The 20795-nt window shown below is 45.4% G+C and overlaps 1 protein-coding gene across 9 annotated transcripts in view; it reads right to left on the bottom strand.

The window, feature by feature from the left end:
• Positions 1 to 2565: 2565 nt before the first annotated feature.
• Positions 2566 to 20795, bottom strand: part of CACNA1C (calcium voltage-gated channel subunit alpha1 C) — a 691920-nt gene continuing 673690 nt past the window's right edge. For all 9 annotated transcript variants that reach the window (XM_055143504.1, XM_055143509.1, XM_055143508.1 and 6 more), the window contains 5 exons: positions 18415 to 18546; positions 14894 to 15000; positions 14428 to 14531; positions 11521 to 11856; positions 2566 to 9437 (listed from right to left, as the gene is read on the bottom strand). In XM_055143504.1, coding sequence (XP_054999479.1) covers positions 9135 to 9437; positions 11521 to 11856; positions 14428 to 14531; positions 14894 to 15000; positions 18415 to 18546 — 982 coding nt within the window. In that variant the 3' untranslated portion in view covers positions 2566 to 9134. The remainder of the gene's footprint in view (positions 9438 to 11520; positions 11857 to 14427; positions 14532 to 14893; positions 15001 to 18414; positions 18547 to 20795) is intronic.

Genomic DNA, 20795 nt, shown 5'->3' with positions numbered 1-20795 from the left:
ACTTCAAACCGTGATATCTCAGGTTTGCTGGATGGGAAGTATAAGAACCCCATTTATGTTTTTATTAGCATCATAGTTAGAGAACCTCTCCCAATTCCACCCTTAAAACAAGCAAAACATGGCTTTCTGTTGCTGTGACATCATTGGGTCCATGATGGGCTACACAGATGATTCGGAGTCAATTATGGAGTATACCTTATAGCCCTTGTGCTAGTAGGTTTGTGTGATAATACAAAAAAGATGAAATTATCTGATAGTGCATTTTTTACAATATATCTGCAGTGTAAGATGACAGTGATTGTCAGTGTGGGAGAAAGTACACAGAATGGTTTCTTACTCTAAGCATATATGTCAGCCTGTAATATAGAACCAGTCCTTTCAAATCACACTTTTAAATTAGTACTTTGAGTTTCTGTGAGTCTTTCAATTCCACTAACTTCTTTGGTATGATGGGTTATTCTAAGAGTCCCTGAGTATGAGTATATGCTACCTTTCTTTGCAGCAAAGCCTTCACTGGAGAGTAGCACTCAGACACATAGTCAGTTCAGGCTTTCCACAGCTAAAATTCTTGGGCTAATGTATCCACATGTGCCTGTGAAGAGTAGGAGATCCTGAGTTGGCTGAGCCAAATTACCAGATGAGCCATATGAGTATGGGAGGAGAGAGATGAAAAGAGGGATACATATGTAGAAAGAATACTTAGTTCTACTTACTATATGAAGTCAGGATAAATAAAGTGCATGGATATCATATAGGTACCATGTCTTTTCATCATGCAATCATCCATCCCTCTAATACTTGTGGTCAAGTAGCATCTAATGCTCAGACCAATCAAATTAAAAAGAAATAGTACACATCTCCTTTGAAGAAAGATGAAGAAAAGGGCAGATATACCTGATATCGGAAAATCAGACTGAACATGGATCCAGGCCATAAAAATCTCACACCAACTTGTCAAGTCAAGCAGAAGAGAGATCCTGAATATTAGGGGTGGCTTTCACATTAGGGAAATACTGCCACAGTGATGTTTTACTCCTTCTAGGTATTATGCCTCCACTCTTTTTACTTCTGAATAGTTAGTATTCAGCTCATTTAATAGTTGGTAATAAGCCAATGCATCAAGTGAAAGTGTAATTTCCTTAGTAGGTAAATCTTAATTCTAGTTGAGTTGATTTATCCTTTGCCAGTTTCAGCACTTTAATAATTATTGGTAACAGGTGACATCTAGTATCTGTTTATGATCCACCCAAGGGTGGTAACCTCATGGGTGGAGTCTTGGAGTTCACCCACTGCTGGAATACTAAGCAAGCAGCATTCTTTAAGAGGTAGGTCCTCTGTTACTTCAGCCTTTTTATTCTGTTTTCTTATAACCCAATCTTAGACAGCACAGTTCAGGGGAGTGTGGCAGGGCATAGTAACATTGATGAAAGGCTTATTACCGTAATACTGTTATGAACCCAAGAATCATGAGGAGAAGGAGGGATTCTCTACATCTAAGTATATTCAAAGAAAGCACTTATTTTTCCACCTTGAACACATGGGTTTTACATGTGGTACCATTCAGGAAACATTGTCTGAATTTGTTTAACTTTTAATAACCAAAAATTTAAAACCTTAAGATTTTATAATCTTCAAAGTCCTTTAATATACACAACTTTATCTTTTCTTTCCCCTCCCCTCCATTCCCTACCCTCTTTTCTCCTTATTTTCCTTTCCTCATTCAAAATCAGTTTTGTGCCTTTCAAAATATTGGGGTGTTGGACACAGAGCGGGGCAAGAGCGACTCCATCGTGCTGGCTCCTGCTTCACGTCTTGTTTTACTTAAACCTTTTTATTTTCCTTAAAAACCTGATTCTCCCTCCCCCACCCCCGGCCCGCCAGCCATCTGCAAGGAAGGACAACTGGGCTGAAAACTCAGCCTTGGTAAATAGTTTCTAACCACTATTCACTATCTATAGAAGGGACCCAGGCGGGGCGGGCAGCCACCAGAATGTTCTGAAAACATGTCTAGATGACCTATCTGTAACTATTTGTTTGTATTATTTGAAATTATGTTTTCTTCTGAATTATGAAACTTGCAATTTTCACTTATGTTTTTGTTTGAGTTTGTAAGCGTGGGCTACGGTGTAAGCATTGACTATAAAACTTGCAGCTTCTCCCTTGTTCGTCATCTTTCTTGCACCTGCGTGCCTAGAAGCTTGACCCCAGCTAGCTGACTTAATAAACTCAGCTTGTGTGTTACATTTGTGCAGGTTCAGAAAGGGGGAGATTATCGACTCCAGAGCCTAACATCAGGAGATCATTCTATTAATTTCTTCTGTTTGGTTTCCTTGTCAACTCTGGGGAAATTTTTTATTAACCATCTCATTGGAAAAATAAGGTAAATAATAAAATCAGGTTATAAATTACTGCCAAGTTGAGGTTTCTCATGTTTCGGCATAGCATTTATTATTTTTCCCTTTGGGGCTCTCTAATAATTTGAGAATTAGTTATATTTTTGTGACCTCTACAAAACAAGAGAAAAGAAGGGATAGGAAAGATGGAAGATAAAATTGAGCCAATGTAGACATTGTTAAGAAATTTATTTGCAATTCTTATTTTTTGTTTTTTTTGTTTGTTTTTTAAATAACATCATTCCTTAGATAAAAATGCAATCTTACAGGAATATACATAGCGTCTCACACAGAGATGACCCTGAAGCTCTTCTTGAAAGGTTGCCCCTTCTAGATTCCCTGGCCTTTCTCAAGAGTGAGAAGGCATAGCAGGCAAGGCCTTTGACCACAGATTATTGGATGATTACAAACTGTACAACAATATCTACAACAGTAAGACTGTGAAGTCGTGGAGCCTGGAGGGGACGGTAGGAGGGTTCAGTGTGGGGGGCACGGTGCAGGCATTGGGGTGACAACAGAGGCCTGGTCTGTCATTCCGCATCTCTCTGGGAACACGTGTGATATAGATTGGTTTGGAGTGTGGCGGTGAGCCTGAGAGGAGGAGGTGGGCCGAGGAGAGATAGAGGGACTTTATCTGGAGCCACTTACTTGGAGGTAAGTCTTGCTTAGAGGGTAGTTCTGGTATATTGAAATGAAACAGAAAAAAATGTGAGTCTAACAGGCATCCCAATACTTTCCTGGCCAGTGACCTGCTCCCCTATTTCTTAATAGCCTGTGTGTTTTTCACAGGTTCCTCTCAACTGCTCCTTCACAATCCTGTCCAAACTTGTTCATGGTTTGGCCTTCCAGCCTTTTCCATACTAAACCTCATAACCTCATTTCAACAAGTCTCTGGGAGAACCACGGTGTCTGGGTGGCAGAAAACAGCTAGAGGCGATGTCTAATCTAACTGCAAAGTCAAGCGACAGACCCAAGTGTGGGGCAATGGAAAGCAGCTAGCTGCATGGCTAGGGAGTGAAGACAAGCAGAAAGGTGGCCCCTAGCGTGGTCATTGGCTTGTTTTCTGAAGCAGCCCTTTGCACAGCAGTGCTTGTTGATAAACCATCTGCTTTTCATGCTTCATGTTGCTTTTTCCCTTTAAAGCTCATTGTGGTTTTTCCATGTTGGGAATTATTTTTCGCGGGGGGTGGGGTTTGGTACAGAGCCTGGTGAACTATCCTCTAATATTTCTCATGTGGCATTAAGAAAAGAAACCTCTCTTCTCTTCCCCTACTGGCTGCAGGCTCAGGACACACTTTATGCCAGGAGTCTGAAACTGGACCCTTGGGCTCCCTGGACAATGATCTTCTGCTGAGCCTGGAGCCTCCTGATTTCATCCCCACTCCCCTCCTGACAGCCTGAAAGGCTCCACAAACAAGAGTTCTCCAAGCCAGTTGTGAACAGAAGCCATTCTGGACATTTCTGTACTTCCTCATATAGAAATTATTTTCCCTATTCCTGTAACATTTTTCACTCAGAGTATTTTTCTTATCATACTCTTAGTGAAGAGTTTCCTCATGAATGAGCAATTGTGTGTGTAGATACACATGTAGTGTGTTTGAGAGTGTTTATATGTGTGCATATGTGGTATCCAAATGTCTCCCCAAAATTTGGAAACATGAAAGAAGGTTGTTATTTATTGGTTCCTGACTATTCATTGTTTTTCAATAAAAATAAGTAACATGAAAGCTGGAATTGGTTTCGTGAGGAAAGTATGTGGGATTCTTTCAATTCTTCATCCCTTTCACTGGACTGTGGGGATAAGGAAAACCTGGGTCAGGGAAAGAGGCCATCTCCAAAGTTGTAGGATACAGCCTCCCTTCCCCTCTCCATTCTGTTTCATCACTAACTGCTGCCAGAGCTCCTGGCCTAGATGACCGAGCTTCTCTTGAGAGAGATAACAACCTCCTCTTTTGCCCTCTGACTGGAGCCTGTCTCAGGTGGCACACAAGGGAAGACACAGAGAGAAGAGAGGAGACAGGGGTGACAGACACCTCTACAGTTAGATAAAGGTTGACTTGGATGAGAAAACAAGGTCAAATCAACATTTCTTTTTCTCCTACTCTGAAGTAGATCTGTTTTGTTTGGGTTTTTGTTTGTTTGTTTGTGTGGTGTCTACACTGGTGCTGCTCAGGACTTATTTCTGGCTGTGTTCAGAGATCACTCCTGGTGGTACTTGGGGGACAATATTTGATGCCAGGGATTAAATTGGCTCAGCTACATTCAAATAAGTGCCTTACACACTACAGTATCATTTTGGCACCTGCTGAAATCGGTCTTTGAAATCGTTGAACTGCACCCTTCTTTCCACAGGGATATCAAAGATGCCCTTTTAGGGGGTCTCAATTTCCCTTTCCATTCAATCTGAGCTGACAGACAAGGCAATGCTTTCTTGGAAAAAGTAGAGCCCGTATGTTGCATGTACAAAATTGTAGGTCTGCCAGCAAATAAATAAGCTAAACCAGAATTGGCTTAGGATCTATAAAAACATACTTGATGAGACTGGGGTTTGGGTGTGTGTGTTTGGGGAAGCAGATTGCCCTTTTCTTGTAGCATTAGCTAAGCTATTCCTTAGACAATGATATCCAATTGTTCTCTGTCTCTAGAGACAGGGATGTCATCACTCTTCTAAGTGAGTCTTGACTATATGCCCTAATTACCAACCTCAGTTCTTGCCATATTTCTAGATCCTTCTGACCTTATTTATTAGAAGGCAACTGTCCAGAAAAAAAATACTATAGAAATCAATAATTATCCTTCTAATGAAAATTCTCATTTTCAAGGTGATTTTATTTCCTACAAAGTTACTGTAGTTGCATTGGAAGGTACATTCACAATTGCCTATCTTTAGTTAAATGATTAACTAATTCTCGCAGAAGAATGGTTGTGAGAAAGTAGCAGACATATTTTCTCCAGACAGACCCCTAAAATGTGGAACTGGGAATACAGAGGAACAACAAAGATAAAGAAACAGCATTATTATTTTGGATTTCCCAGTCTAACTTGAATCCAACCGATTAAGAAAATGAAGGAAGAGTTTCTGATGCAAGGCAGAGAGAAATCAATGAGTCAAGTAAAAAAAATCTGAGTAGAAGTCACCTTTTAAAAAATCCTCAAAAACTGAGGGAAAGAAAGAGACGATTGAAGTCTCTCTGCTCAAAGCAACTATGCGCATAAATAATTATTAAGAGATAAAAATGTGAAAATCCAAAAATATAGCCCAGAGGACAATAAAACTCAGGTTTCTGAGTATAAACTTAAACTGTTCCAGTTCCTCTGGTCCTTAGCCACTGGTTACTTTTCTCCTCCACTCAGGACTTTTTAGATTTAATCATTATATGTTATAAGGTCATGGGGAAAGTATTATTTTAGTTTGTTTGTATAAAGTATCACTTAGTATATTGTGAATGAGTATAATTGACTTTACCGTGGATTTACTAGTCTGTCCCCATAGTATCTCAATAATGAGGCAAGCTATGACTGACCCATCACCTTAGACAGGGAAATCCTGTCTGAGCTCCTTTACTCACAGCAGTGCAAAACAAAGTGCCTTTGTCATGGCAGATGCAGTTTCTGTAGGGTACCAGTAGGAAGGCTTGACAATATTAACCATGAAGAAGGTGTCTGTATGTGTGAATAGTAGCAGGTAAGGTGATAGTTTGTTGGTCACACTTGGGAAGTTGCTGGCATGAGCCTATGTCACTTGCCAGTGAGATTTTTGCAAGCAGGTGAAATATCTAAAGGGAAAACAAGAGCAATATGAAAAGTGTGTGTGTATTTCATTTTGATTCCAAATTTCTGTCCAAAAGACAATGTGCAGCAAGAACCAGTTTCCAACCCAAAAGGGAGTTCCTTTTCTGATAAAAATCTCAGACACATGGTGGCAATTTGAGAACCCGATGAAGGATACCATCTAAACTAAATTTCTAGAAGATCTTGATGGCTCTGTAAGGAACCAAGAACATCTGAATGTGTGAGGTTTAGGGAAACATGAAGAAACTCCTCTGTCACTGGACTACAATTTAGCCTGCGTGTATTCAGCACACTTATCCACCTTTGGGTGTCAGTCCTTAAAAGGAAAACTCATCTCTCTTTGAGGAACTTTAGTTTCTAGGTTGTTCATCTAAGTGCCAAGGAGGGCTGACAGAAGTCTGGGACGAAAGGAGATTTAATGAATCCATTCTGGATGGATGATTAGATCCCATTTCTCCCCAGACCAGTGCTTTTTGGGTCACATTTCTGCAATCAACCAGAAGCCTACAGCACCTATATGGTCAGGTTTCAGGTTGACACTAAAAAGCCTACCATGTAACGGTTGCCACCACCTCTGCTCACTCCTGATGCATCTTAGCTTGTCTGCTCTGGGGCTGCCACAATTTTGGGGTCTGCAGAGGTTGCAAGAAAGGATGGAGAAGGGACAGGTTGACTTTTGATGGATTCATATTTTGCTTGATTGTCTAATATTGGGGAAAGCTGTTGCCAGACGTCAGGATTCCTTTTTCTCTCTACATCAGCCCGGTTCTAAAGACAGCCTCTCATTCAATCACACTTTCCTGTGAAAACGACTGAGAAACATGTGTACTGTGGGAGTGAACAGCGAAGTCAACTGCCTCCTCTGTAGGGCATGCCGAGGGTGGTGAGTGGTGAAGGAAGTTGCTCCCATGCCTCAAAACTCATAGTGAAGGGCTCTGATGAGAGAGGTTCCAACTCAGATGGGAGCCAGTTGGACAGAGTGTAAACAGTGAGAGGCATGTTTCAATCTCTCAAAACATTAGGAAGCGTCAAAAAAAACTTATCGTGGAGCTTTGTAAAACCCAAGGGAAATGGAAAAGAACACAAGATATGCAAAACAGTAAGGTCCGAACCTGTTTGTGGGTAGCAGGATAATGATTTACACTGGTGATACCTTTGCTCATTGTACAAGAGGAAAAATGTTCCCTTTCCCCCAACCACATGTAGAAAAGCACTTCAGAGTTCAAAGGTAAAGCTTGTCACACTCCAAATACAAAATGATTTACTTACATGCAGCAAAATATACAAGAAGTGACTTCAAAAACAAACTTAATTCGATTCATTATTATTCGCTTGGCACAATCGCAATTCAGTTTTAAAAAAATATTTGTAAAATACTGAAACTGACCTGAATTCAAGTATAACAGTTTCTTCAACAGAAACATTATCAATGCAATAAAACATTACACGGAATAAATCGAAGCAAACTGCCTTCTTGAGATTTTTCTTTAAATTTCTCTGTGTGTGTTTTTAAATACAGTTTTAATGCCAACACAACTCACAATTGTATTTTTAAATGAATATTATTGCATTGTTTTTGCATATCTTGTGGGACAGAAAATGCAAAGAATTATTGATTCCTGTTTCAGAAGCAGAGACAGTGGTTTGTTTTTGCTTTCAGATGGCCCCATATTCCTATCTCCCCCAAATTCACCCAGAGAGGGGAGGTGTGTACTGTGCATGGGTGCACTGTGTGGCTACACACACACATATCAAACACAGGCACCTCACCACACTCACTCACAGACACTTGATTCCTCTTAGCACCCACCATTACACCCAACATTAAAAAGAACCCAACTCAATCCCCGACATACATGACCATTGAAGGAGCACTGATGCTGATCTTCGTCTTCCAAAACCAAACCAAACCCCCCAAAATGTTTGTTATTGTTACTACCTAAGAAAATAATATCAAATTATTGGGCATACACAATGGTGGGCAAAACTCTCCTACAGCAGCTCTATTGAAACTGATGCAGAAAGAAAGGAAAGAAAGAAAGATTTAAATAATACAATAAAACCAAACCTGATTTACATTTGCAAAAGTGAAAACAGTAAGGTGGGCGGCAACAGAACTTTGTAAACACACTTCTTCCTTCCCTCCCCTGGAAAACAGATGAAAAACAAAACAAAAAAAAAACCCAAAACAGCAACATGCAATCAAGAAAAATGTCAGACCACCAAACCCAAGAGCGCTCGCTCAATGGAAGCTCAGCACCACCTGGTTTTGTCAAGAGCTGGCTGCCCGCGCTCCCTGGAGTGCAGAGCCAACTTCCCGGATGCAAGCCCGGGCCCAGCGTGACCAGTGCAGGGACGGTGACCCCGACGCGAGTGGTGGAGCTGGAAGCCTGTGTGCAGCCCCTCACCCGGCTCCCTGCCGGGCCGGGCTGGGTCCTCCCTGGAGTAGTCCTGCCCCCACTTCCCTCTGCAAATCCACAGGGCCCTGGCTCTATGGAGACAGTGAGGCTCATACAGATTATGTGCAAAATGACATTTTTTTTAAACAAGCAAAGTTGAAAGACACCCGTTTGGCATTGGGTCCTTTGGGTGAGGGCTACCATATGCGTTGAGGTGCTCCCGCGCACCGAGGCGACGGCGGGCTCCCGCGCGGGGGGCCTGGCGTGGAGCGGGAGGGCGCACGTTTCTCCTGGGCTCACCCTCCCCGGCTCTTCCACCTCCTCCTCCTCACCACTCTACCTCCGTGGGCCACACTGGGGTCGCGGCTTTCCTCACCCCCTGAAAAGCTGACTCTCCGCACCACCCAACTCTGCGTCTTGTCCCAACGAAATGAATGAAGACGCTGTTCCGGTTAACTCCAGGTCACGAGAACAGTGAGGCACTTCTGAAACGAACCCATTAGGAACATTGAAACAAATAAAAATCCCAGCATCTGCCCAGCCCTGGCTACTACAGGCTGCTGATGTAGGCTCTGCTGTCCTGGTATTCCTCCTCACTCTTGCGACACTCCAGGCCGGGCACGTGGGGCTCGCCCTCCCCGCCCTCTGCTCCGTCCTGCCCGGGGTCCCTGCAGTTAACAAAAGGTAGCAGGGTGCCGTTGGGGCTCTGCTGGGCGCCCCCGCTGAGGATGTTGTCAGCCGCATTCTCCATCTCCTCTATTGTCATGTCGCAGGCGTAAGCCAACTCTTGGGTTGTCACCTCGATAAATTTGGGATCTTGAGCAAATTGCCCCAGTCCTTCTGAAATCAAAACCTGAGGAAGGGTAGACAGAGGGTCATGAAGAAGAAACAAAGAGAAATGTTATTTCTAAAGCTCACTCATTCTCTATCTCCCCCCCCCTTCCCTGCACCTCTGCTGAGGGTAATTTCAGGAAGTGGGTGTACACGTGTGTGCCTGCATGTGTCTGTGAGAGAGAGAGATGAGTAGAGATAGGGCCTCACCCAAAGGAACAAAGAAATCAGGGATTGGTGGATAGGAGGCTGGGTGTGAGCAGAAGAGCCAACGGGGAAGAACTTTTGGCTGGAGTCTTCAAACCTTTGATCATGGCAACTGGGGTCACACAGGAGCCTCAGAGGTGCTGCTGGGCTGTATACAGGGCAGAGCGGAGCTTGCCCTTGTCTTTCCTTCTCCTTGGTACCCCCAGTTTCCCCCACATATCCTTTCTAAGAACCTCTGTGCCTCTTGGGCGTAACAGTGGAGCCATGCTACAGCTCTGTGCCAACTGTTGTCTTTCTTCTGGCAAGAATCCTAGAGCAGGCTGTGTGCCAAATGCAGCAAGGTGCTGGCCTCTGTTTCTGCTGGAAAGACCCAGAAGACCATCCGAAAGCTTCTCTCTTAATCCCAGGAGTTACCTTGTGATGCAACTACTGAACTTAGGGGTAGGGAAAGTCTTCACCCAAGGGCTGGGCACGCAGAGCACTTTTATTTCCCCAAGTCCTTCTTCTGGCTCCCCTTACCCAGTTCCCTATCTTCTTGTCCTAGTTGACTCTTTTTCATGCCTCTCACCCCTTGTCCTCCATTATTAGTCATTGCCGATCTCTCCTCACTCCCATGTCTGCTCGGTAGAGCAGACATTTCCCTCAGCACCTCGAGAAGTTCTCTTTGTTCCATAAACTCTGCAGGGATCGCCAAGGGTAAGTGAAGAAAGATAGGGCCTGCAAGTTAGAAGGCCTTTGGTTTGCCTCCCACGTGACAGCCTGCTGACTAGAGGGGCAAGGTCTGCTGGTGTGAGGCAGTAGTGGGGGCTCAGTCCTTTGTACGGAAGCTCTCCTCTTGTTAGAAAGGATTTTCCAGGAGGGATGCACTCTGAATGCTGCCAGGCGAATCAGTTGCTCCAGTTATATATTCCAGACTCCTTCCTGAGGGAAGGCTTGAGATTCAGTGCAGTGGGTAGTGCATTTGCCTTGCATGTGGCTGACTGGGATTTGATCCCAGAACCCCATATAGTTCCCCAAAACATGCCAGGAATGATTCCTGAGTACAGACTAAGTTCTAAGCATAGCTGAGTGTGGCCTACAAACAAAACAAAATAAAAAGATGCCCTCAAGGACACCAGGGTCCTCCCAAGACTGACATCATGTCATTGCCTCTTAAGTCATCTACTCTCCAAGGCTCCTCGTTACCTCAACCAGTTCTCCTATAGAATTCCTTCTAAGCACCTTAGTCCTACTTTGGAATAGTTTCCCAGGGTCCCCTATAAAGGAGTTCTAGGGCAGCATAGTGGCATATAGAAGAATAAACAACGCTCTGATTCCAGATGTGCCAATCTCAACCTTGTCTACATGCTGGGACATTCATAAGCCTTAAAAATAATACCCACTTGAGTTTTTAAAAAGAAAAAGAAAAAAAACAGGAAAAAAAACTACATGAAAAACCACTCACTTAGTTGGTTCTAGTTTTCCAAAGATTCCTGGGTTACTTCCCATGCAAATAGGCTAGAAAAACACACATGTGGATTTTTGTATGTACAACGGAAGCCCAAGGCTAATGTATAATCTGGGGCAGTTACAGAACACATCTGCTCATACAAAGGAGGATGAGCTTTTTTCAGAGCTCCCTGGGCTATGGTAGGGATATTTGCATAGAGGACAGTCGCTTTCTTCCTCTGGAGGAGGTCCAGTACCCATAAAAAAAACACTAGCATCCAACTTGGTCTTAACCTTCTTCAGTCCACGCCCCCCCCCCCCAGCAGATCTTGAGAGTGAGGGTCTTCTGGTGCTGTCACCAGCATCTAATCCACTTGGGAAGAACCAGGTCTTCCCTCCTCAACTCTACAACGTTCCCTGGCTCTGCTCCACTCCTCTGCCCCTCCCTCCACACTCCAGGGTTCACTCACCGCTTCAACCAGACTGCTGGCGCTGCCATGGAACTGCCTTCCCGGGGCCCCGGCCGGGCTGGGCACAGTGAGGGACACAGGCCGGGTTCTCCGGATGGTGCTGCTGCCCCCACTGCAGGGAGCAGGCTCCTCAGCCCAGGAGCTGCAGTGGATGGACGGGAAGCTGCTGTTGAGTTTCTCAGTGGACTCGGCCCCCTCCAGTCGCAAGGTGGGGATGGGCTGTGGGGGCCATCCTCGGCTTCCAGGGGTGGCAGGAGGGGTGGCACAGGGCCTGGGGAATGAGGAGGGGGGATGGCTTCTCTGGAGGAGGGGGCTCAGGCCTGCCACTGCCAGCGCCTGCAGACACACAAGAGCATGAGTTACTGGGGCTGCAGAGGTGGGCTTCTGCCTTTCATTGTTTTCAACTGATTCTACTCCCCTCCACCTCACTTTGTCCCATCTGAGCCTGAATGCATCAAACCAGGCGTATGTCTCCGTTGTTCTAAAATGTGTTTTGTGACCCCTGCCCTCGGAAGTGATCTCTTTGTCCTCCACAGCCAGAAACTGTGCAGGAGTAGAAGCACCTGTCTTTTCGCACTGCCTCAGGCACCTTTTACCTGTGAATGATCTTGCTTTTGTTTCTCCTCAGTAGACCAGAGGGTATGATGGTTGCACCACAAGTAAGGCCAAACTCTAACACCCTCTATCTGGTTCAAGTGAAATAAAGGATCAAGAAGTATACAGTGCATCATAAGAAGAAGATAAAGCCAGTAGACTTCTTGGGTTTTTTTTGTTATTTTGTGGTTTTTGTTTTTTTTTTTTTTTGCTTTTTGGGCCACACCCGGCGATGCACAGGGGTTACTCCTGGCTCATGCACTCAGGAATTACTCCTGGCGGTGCTCGGGGAACCATATGGGATGCTGGGAATCGAACCTGGGTCGGCTGTGTGTAAGGCAGCACTGCGCTATCACTCCAGCCCCCAAGCCAGTAGACTTCTTGTTCTCTCTCTCTCTCTCTCTCTCTCTCTCTCTCTCTCTCTCTCTCTCTCTCTCTCTCTCTCTCTCTCTCTCTCTGACAACTGCTAAGACCAACTAGCACTTCCCTGCTCATCTCTAGCTCTGCCAGTCTTTGAACCATTATTCAAACTGGACAGTGTCCAGTAACCACAGTTTATAAGCTTGTGTCCTCTGTCCCCAGCTGGACTTGAGCATCCTAAGGGCTGGTCTTTGTCCCATTCAAACAGTCATAATAATAGAACTCTGAGCCCAATGACAGGGTGCACCAACACAAAAGAGATGGTGTATAGTGGGGAGGCCCAGGCTAAGAAGCAGAGGGAAGGGGGAACATAACTGCATGTGGTGGAGGGCTGTAGCACCGCAGGGAGAATCTCTTGTTTTCTTGCCTAAGAAATAAACTTATAGAAACCTTTAATTTTTTTTAATGTAGCAATACTGCTATTTATCCAGCCATTGATTAAGTAGAAACCCTTTAAAACAGCTTACTTAGTGCCTCCCCACCCCACCCAGTCTGCTGGTGCCCCCTGGTTGCTGCTCTTGTTGGCTTCAGTTTTAGGTTCCTAGGGATCTAAGGGAATTGTAAGGTAATGTGCAATATTCCCAAAGAGTCCAGTGGAAATCACATGTAATATAAATTACAGGCAAGGCTCCATGGCTAATTAAAACGTATTTTTTGAGCTAAAATAATACCAACCTAAGTAGAACCACGCTGCCCATCTTGAATTGACTTTAATTGGGAATGTTTTTGGATATTAAAAAGTTTCCAGTAGGCCCGACTTTGCGGGGGGAAACTCCAAACAATAATAGTGAGTTTTTTTTTTTGAAATATTGAATATAATCAAAGTAAAGAGAAAATAAAGTGAAATTTATCAGCTACACAGGCGGGGTGGGGGGTTGGGGGAGGTGGGGAGACAGGGGGAGGTTTACTGTGGTTCTTGGTGGTGGAATATGTGCACTGGTGAAGAGACGGGTGTTCGAGCATTGTATAACTGAGACTTAAGCCTGAAAGCTTTGTAACTTTCCACATGGTGATTCAATAAAATAAAATTTAAAAAAATTTTAAAAAGCTTCATAGAGTACAAATGTATGGTAACTATGGTAACAAGAGACACAAAAGATTGGAAACTCTGGTGTAGACCCTTGGGAGATAGTCTTAGATCATTCTTCAAGTTCCAAGATATGAAGAGTAGCAAGCATAGACAGTGTGTCTCGGTTTCACAGGCTCAGCTGGAGTCAACCATGTGAGGAAATAACTCACGGGCTGAGTCTTTCAGAACCCGTTTTTTTCTGGGCATCATCCCTATTGGCATGGTGCTGGCAGAGCTGTTGTCCGTTTTAGTAGGTGGATTTGTGCTGCTACTTGTCCTCTAACTTTACGTGCAACTACATGGGCTCGGGTTCCCTGCTGTGTAAGACAATGTCTGGGAAAGGGAACATCCATGCCTCCGTGGTGCACCAGGGGTCAGACGGAATTGGGCGTGTCAGCAGCTCCTGCTCCTTAGTCTTTCCTGGATCTCTGCCCTGGAAACACCGACTTTGCCAAGGCTCCCGCCTGCAGAAGAGCTGCCCTTACGGTGTGAGACCAGAAGACTGATTGCTAGTAAGGGATTTGCCCATAATTGTAGGTTCTAGTCCAGTAGGTGATGGCCAGTGGCCTGTCCAAAAATCATAGTGCTACAGGAGACTCCGACTACAGTCATGAAACTTAAAAAGGCGCCTGCCCAGTAGGCAGGCTGGGGAGGTGAAGGAGAATCTGGGGACACTGGTGGAGAGAAGAGTACACTGCTGGTGGGATTGTGTTGGGACACAGCATGCCTGAAACTTCATTCTGAACAACTCTGTGAATCACAGTGCCTTAATAAAAATAATAAAATAAATTTAAAAACCCAAAGTACAGTGGTGGTTAGGATACCTGATGATGGACCAAGTGCAAGGGCAAGACTGTCTTTTGAGAGATGTCTCCCCCTTGATTCTTCTGTCGCTTCAGGCATTCCAGGTGGAAAGAGGCCCTCCGACCTACAGGGGAAACCAAAGAACTGGGATAAAGGCAGGAAAAAAGGGCCTGGTCTGTGGCAGCTCTACCCAGGGGTAGGGTGGTTGAGTGGAAAGGGGACCATGGAACAGTGACAAGGTTCCCCAAAGACCTCCGCTTTCTTTTCCACCCTTCTTGGCAGCCTACCATGGGGCATTTGCACAACATCCCACCTCAGCAAACTCCACCCTTTCAATTCAGTACCATTGCTTCAGAAAAATTGCCCACCACAGACTTAATTGAGCGAGACTGAAAACGTTTTTTAATTGTTCCCTCCCCAACTCTGGTACCTTACTGGGGTGAACTTGGGATGACACCTCCAGAGAGGGCGTGTGTATGTGTTTACCTAGGGAGGCAGAACGGAGGAAACCCCTCTTTGGAGACTGCCGGATGTCCCGCTTGTCCTCCTCGGGGGGTGTCAGTTGTCGGTTTTCATCATCTTGATAGGACAGCCTGGAATAGAGAACTCACAGGGCTTGCTCCTGGTGGCCGAGAAGGGCTGCCCCAAAGGCGCATCCAACCCTCAGAACATAGTCTGCTGTGGTTTTCTTAAGTGGGGGAAGCCCCTACCCTCAGCCCTATCCTGCCTTGAGCTTCCATAAAAGTTTGGGTAGCAGGCTGAAGGAGTTTGTCTACCTGCAGAAGTGGACATTTTGACCCTGCTCACTGGCTCCCAGAGGGAGTATAGCCCTCTGACATGGGATATGCACTCTGGTGCCTGCAGTTATGATTTAAGCAGTGGAACACCCTTAGGCAAAGCTGTCCAGAAAGTTGGAAATGAATTTTTTTTTCTTTTGGGGTCACACCCGGCATTGCACAGGGGTTACTCCTGCCTTATGCATTCAGGAATTATTCCTGGTGGTGCTTGAGGGACCATATGGCATGCTGGGAATAATCGAACCCAGGTCAGCCGCATGCAAGGCAAACGCCCTACTCACTGTGCTATCACTTCAGCCTCGGAAATGAATTCTTGGCCCGCTGGCTCTTAAAGGAATGGCCTGGGCTCCTCTGGTTACATATGATGGTGCTGTTTGCCATGAGCCCTCCAAACTTCACCCAACTTTATCCCTATACCCTGATTTCTCCCATCCTGCTCACCCCTTAATCATCAAGTGCATATAGGTCCTGACCTACAACAAGCATCCGTCCATCGGTCAGTGATTACAGAGCTGTAAGGGACCTCATAGGGCCTCAAGTCAATGCATTCTAAAGCCTTGTGAAGGGGCCTCATTCTGAACGATGGGTTTTACATATTCAGCATAAGCAGAGGTATACCTCACTGAGTAAGCTTCATGAGTGTCCTACCTTTATGACACACATTGCACTCTGACATTTTCTGTAAAACCCTCATTTGTTCTATTTTATTTAAAATGTTGGTTGCAACCCACAAAGTTGACTTCTTAATCCCTTTGGGGTGAAGCCAGCAGTCCTAAATGCCTGTCTAACTCTTAACAGCCTCATTTCACAGATGAGGTCCTGACTGTTTCTAGGGGACTTACATACTCTTGAACTTGGTAATTCCTCCTTACTATATTTTCTTATCCAGACAGCATTTAGTCTTGTAGACCCAGTACCTTTTATTTGGTACCTGTTACAGTCTGCTGAAGTTCAAGCCAATCAAGTCACATGTCTGGATACACTAAGCATTCAATATAAGATAAAATCTGTCAAAGATTTGCTTTTTTGAGTTTTGTGGTTGTGTATTAATTTGTATTTTTTAAAAAACATCAACTTAGAGATTCTTTTTCTTGGATTTGTGGGGAATTCTCCCAACAATTCTTGCAAGATCCAGTGCTACTCCCAGTAATATAGTTGGTCAATCAGACCAGTTGTTTCAATAATCAGGCCTGCCAACGCAATGCTGTTCAGTCCTAGTGGTGCTAAGGGCCACCAGGAGCAAGCCAGGAGTGCTCAGAAGCTATTAGGGCCATAGGTAGTGGGGCTGACATGCCTGCAGTGATACACCTGGGGTCATACCAGTGCTGGGGAGACCAAACAGTGTCTGATATTGAACTTGGGGACTTATACAAGCAAGACCTGTGTTCTGGCCCCTTGAGCTATCTACTTAGCTTCCAGAATGCTCTCTTAAGGAAATCCAGGTTTTTCTCTTGATATGACATTTTCTATTGTTTCACTAGGCCAAATTAGTAGAACACCTGCCACCTCTCTCTGTTACCAATTTACTGACGGGGACACAAAGGTCTAGACAGATAACTGGCATCTTGACAACTAGTTCCAGGTTTTTCATCATTCTTGCTTTATATCTCTCATGTTTTTCACCTCTCCCAGGGTAAAGAGATGATTTTCCTCCTCCAGCATGTTTCTGGGAGGAAGTCACGGCGTGCCAGTGCCAGGAGGTGTGTGATGGCCCTGCCAGCCAGGGGCTCCCTTGCTTCAAATACATTCTGAAAGTCAGTCCTTCCTCATTCAAAAGTACTCTTAGGAAAGCCTCTGGAATAGCATCTATTCAACTATTTGAGTGTAACTCAGTCATAAATGTGTTTTATGAGACTAAATTATTTAGTATAGACACACATATGTTGGCAATTTGTGAAACCAAAATTTCACAAAATAGTCCTTTTGTGATGTGGGCACATTGTCTATTGTCCAATTCTATTCTGTTCTGTTCTTTGCTATGCTACTCTATTGAGAGAGTTAGAGGTAACTCTCTAAATGAGGATTACAGTCTTCTAGTAGGTCTGGGATTACAATTACAAAGTCCTATTCTTGGAGGCAGAGGGATAGTACAGGGCTGAGGTGCTTACCTTGCACAAGGCCAACCCCAGTTTGTTCCCCCACGACCATATACAGTCCCCCAAGTACCACCAGAAATGATTCCCAAGTACAGAGTCATGAGTAAGCTCTGAGTACCACCAGGTTTGTCCACCGAACCACCCATCAAAAAAAAAAAATGCCTGGTTTTGTAAATCCCAGCCCTTGATCCTCTGAGCGTGGAGCTGGGAGTAGTCTGAGCAGTGAGGAATGTGAAACTTCTCCCCAGCTAAAGGGAAAGATACCTGAAGAGACTAAACAACATGATTCACAAACTGAGAATCTGCACTCAATTCCTGGCACCAGGAATTGTACTGCCAGTTGTAATTCCCCCAAACCAAGCCTGGAGTAGCCCCTGAGAACTACCAGGCACTGCCCAAAACTTAAAAGAAAAAAAAAATTTTAATTCAGTGTGGCTAGGAATCTCAGTCACTGCTTGTCAACAGTGCCATCTGCCGGGCAGTTCTATTTTACGTGGTTATCATGAACTAAAGTAATATATACATGCACACATCAGACCTCACTATAAAATAAATGAGTAGACTGGAGAGTAGCACAGCAGGCATTGCACCATTGGGTATGCCCCACACAGACACCAAAAGACTCCAAAGAAACAAACTTGTTTGCTATGAACAAACATGTTCATGATTGAATTTTTTTGGTGGGGAGGTGGTTTGGGAGTGACACCTAGTGGTGCTCAGGAATTACTCCTGGGTCTGTGATCATAGATCACTCTTGGCCAGGCTTGGGAAACCATATGAGGTGCCAGGGATAAAACCTGGCCCAGCCATGTGCAAGATAAGCACCTTGCTTGCTATACTATCACACTCATTCATGACTCCAGTAGTGAAGTTTTCTTGAAAGAGCTGTGTGTAGTGTCCTAGGGACAAGCTCCCCTGGAAACTGGGGGTGAGTTGGGGCTCCTGTCTTCCCTGATAGGTAGGGTGCTAGATTTTGCACAGGGGACTCCTCTGTTATATCATCTGCTCCTGGTTCTCCGGTTGTGACCATACGTTAAATTTCAGGGCTCTGCCCCAACCCATCAGACCCTTCCTTCTAGGTGAGTAGTGCGGCATGGAAAGCTACAGAGCTCACATCTCTGTAGAGAGCAGGCTGGGCTCACTGCAGTACTCCTCTGCATTCTCCCTCCTCTTCACATCGTAGGTGTCATCCCGAGTCACCTCCTCCTGACACACCATGGCTATCTGGCTCTCCCGGGAGTGGTACCTACAAAATTGCAGGTGCAATATGAGACCATCAGACACTGCCAGCCCTCTCACCTTCCCTTAGCCAGTAAGGTGCGAGAGACACACACACACACACAACACAGACTCAGGCATATACACTTACACCCATAGCCACTGCCTCTCCCTCCAGTAATCGCTAAGGAAGTTGCTGAGCCACAGAAGCATTAAGACTGTGGTGCAGGTTCTGCATGGGACCAGGGCCTCGGGTTTAGGATACAAGAAAATGAGTTCTGCTGCCAATACACATGTCTGATGCTGACCACTCAGTCCAGCCCTCTACCTCAGCCTCCCACCTCTATGACTGGAAGAACAGTTCTTGCCTGACACAGAATCTGGTTGTGACAACCTGAGGCAACCTTGAAGGTGGAAAGCATCTGCTTTAGAAGAAGCACAGAGGAAGGGTGTGGGAGTAGAGAGATAGCAGAGGGGTTAAGATGCTTACTTTGCCCTTGTTTGATCCACAGGGACACATAGGGTCCTGAAAGTACTGCCAGGGCAGAGTGAGATCTAGAGGGCTTTTCCCCTCCTCTCTAGAATCAACTTCTTTAATTGTGGGTCATGACCCCATATAAAATTTTATTTATGGATGCGGGACTGGAGAGATAGTACAGCAGAGAAAGTGCTTGCATTGCAAACAGTTGACCAGGTTCAATACCAGGCACCTTTTATGGTCCCTCAAAACCCACCAACAGTGATCTCTGAGCACAGAGCCATGAGAACAGCCTCAACACCACTGGGTGTGGCCCCCAAATCAAAGCAAAATATAAAATAAAAACATAACCTCAGAAACGTATGATCTACGATCAATAGATGTCTGATGTACATATCTATTTGATATACCTATACACCTATACCCAGAGTCATGTAAAAATTCTTCAGGCCTAAAAAGGGTCCCCAGGGGAAAAAGTTTAAGAATTTTGCTCTAGACAGCTGGACCATCAGACCTTTGCTGGGCAGAGCTGAGAAGTTCCTGCTGTCCTCTTCTGACCTGTGTCTGAGTGTGACACTGTGTCCTGGGAAGAAAGGCACAGAGAGGAAATCTCCCATGGTCTGTTCCAAGCAGAGAGGAGGGCACTGCCCCCTTTGAACCTGAGTGCCTGTTGACTCAGAGCTCCCCCACACCAGCTTGGGAGCTAGGGGCTTGAACTCCAAAGTTTCCCTTGGGCCAGTTCTTCTGCTCATTCGGTCTCCACCGGCTCTTCTTAATCCCACACATGCCAATCACGCTGTCCTTCTCCACCTTCTCCCTGTCTCCCGGGAGTCCGGGGGTCCTCTGAATGCTCAGTGCATCAAGGAAGCATCTGGTCCACCCTTTCAGAACTGGGGGCTAGACCAGTGCTCCAGCCTTGCTCTAGGGCTGAGAGGCACCCAGGAATGGCCACCTACATGATGATGGCCCCAACCCACAGCCAGAAGGATAAAGGAGACCAGAAGTGCTCTCCATGGGTAAAAAGAGCTTGGGCCAGGCTAGAGATAAACTGGAAGTAGGACGACAGCAGGCGGGAAACTCCAGTTTGTGGGTTGGTGGCTGGAAGAGGGTAGCAAGGGTGGCTGCTGTATGCCGGGCATGTTGGCTCATCCAGATAAAGCAAGGTCAGTGGTGGGGCCACCACCCTTAGGTGGAGTTGGGACATAAAGACCAAAGCCCCTCTGCTGGGCTACTGGGCTGCTCCTCCTGCCAGGTTGAAGCTTTCTGCCCATAGTGTGATTTCTGCCTCTCCTTCCCTCCACACACCACCACTGCCCCCAGTGTGAAGCCCTTGTCTAGTGAGAACATACTGTGCACCTGGCATTGTGCTGGGTGTTTGGAAGATATAATATTGCATCACTACACGTGTCTATAGGGAGAATATGCCTGATGTTTTTCCCTATGTCCTCACTAAAAATCACTCTCCTCTTACTACAAAGTTTAATATGAAAATGCCCTTGGGGAGAGGCATACACTGAGGTGCTAATGATGGGCACAAAGATAGTTTTTGAAAGAATCCACGTAGACAAGGAGAGCAGAGCTTTGGCAGTAGTAGAAGAGGAGGAACGCAGACAAGGAAAGAGCCACCAAGACAGTGTAAACAACCGCAATTCTGATATTCTCCTATACAAAGCCAGTCTTTCTGATCAGCATACAGAACTACACACTGGCCTGGGCACTGAAGGTTTTAGTAAAGGTTTCCTGTGTTGCATCAGCCCAATGCTGCCTTGGGGTAGCTCAGCCGGACAGATGGCCATTTA

Source organism: Sorex araneus, chromosome 6 (genome assembly GCF_027595985.1).
Source record: "Sorex araneus isolate mSorAra2 chromosome 6, mSorAra2.pri, whole genome shotgun sequence".
NCBI lineage: Eukaryota > Metazoa > Chordata > Mammalia > Eulipotyphla > Soricidae > Sorex > Sorex araneus.
The sequence above is the reverse complement of the archived record's forward strand: the minus strand, read 5'-3'. Positions and strand labels throughout refer to the sequence as shown.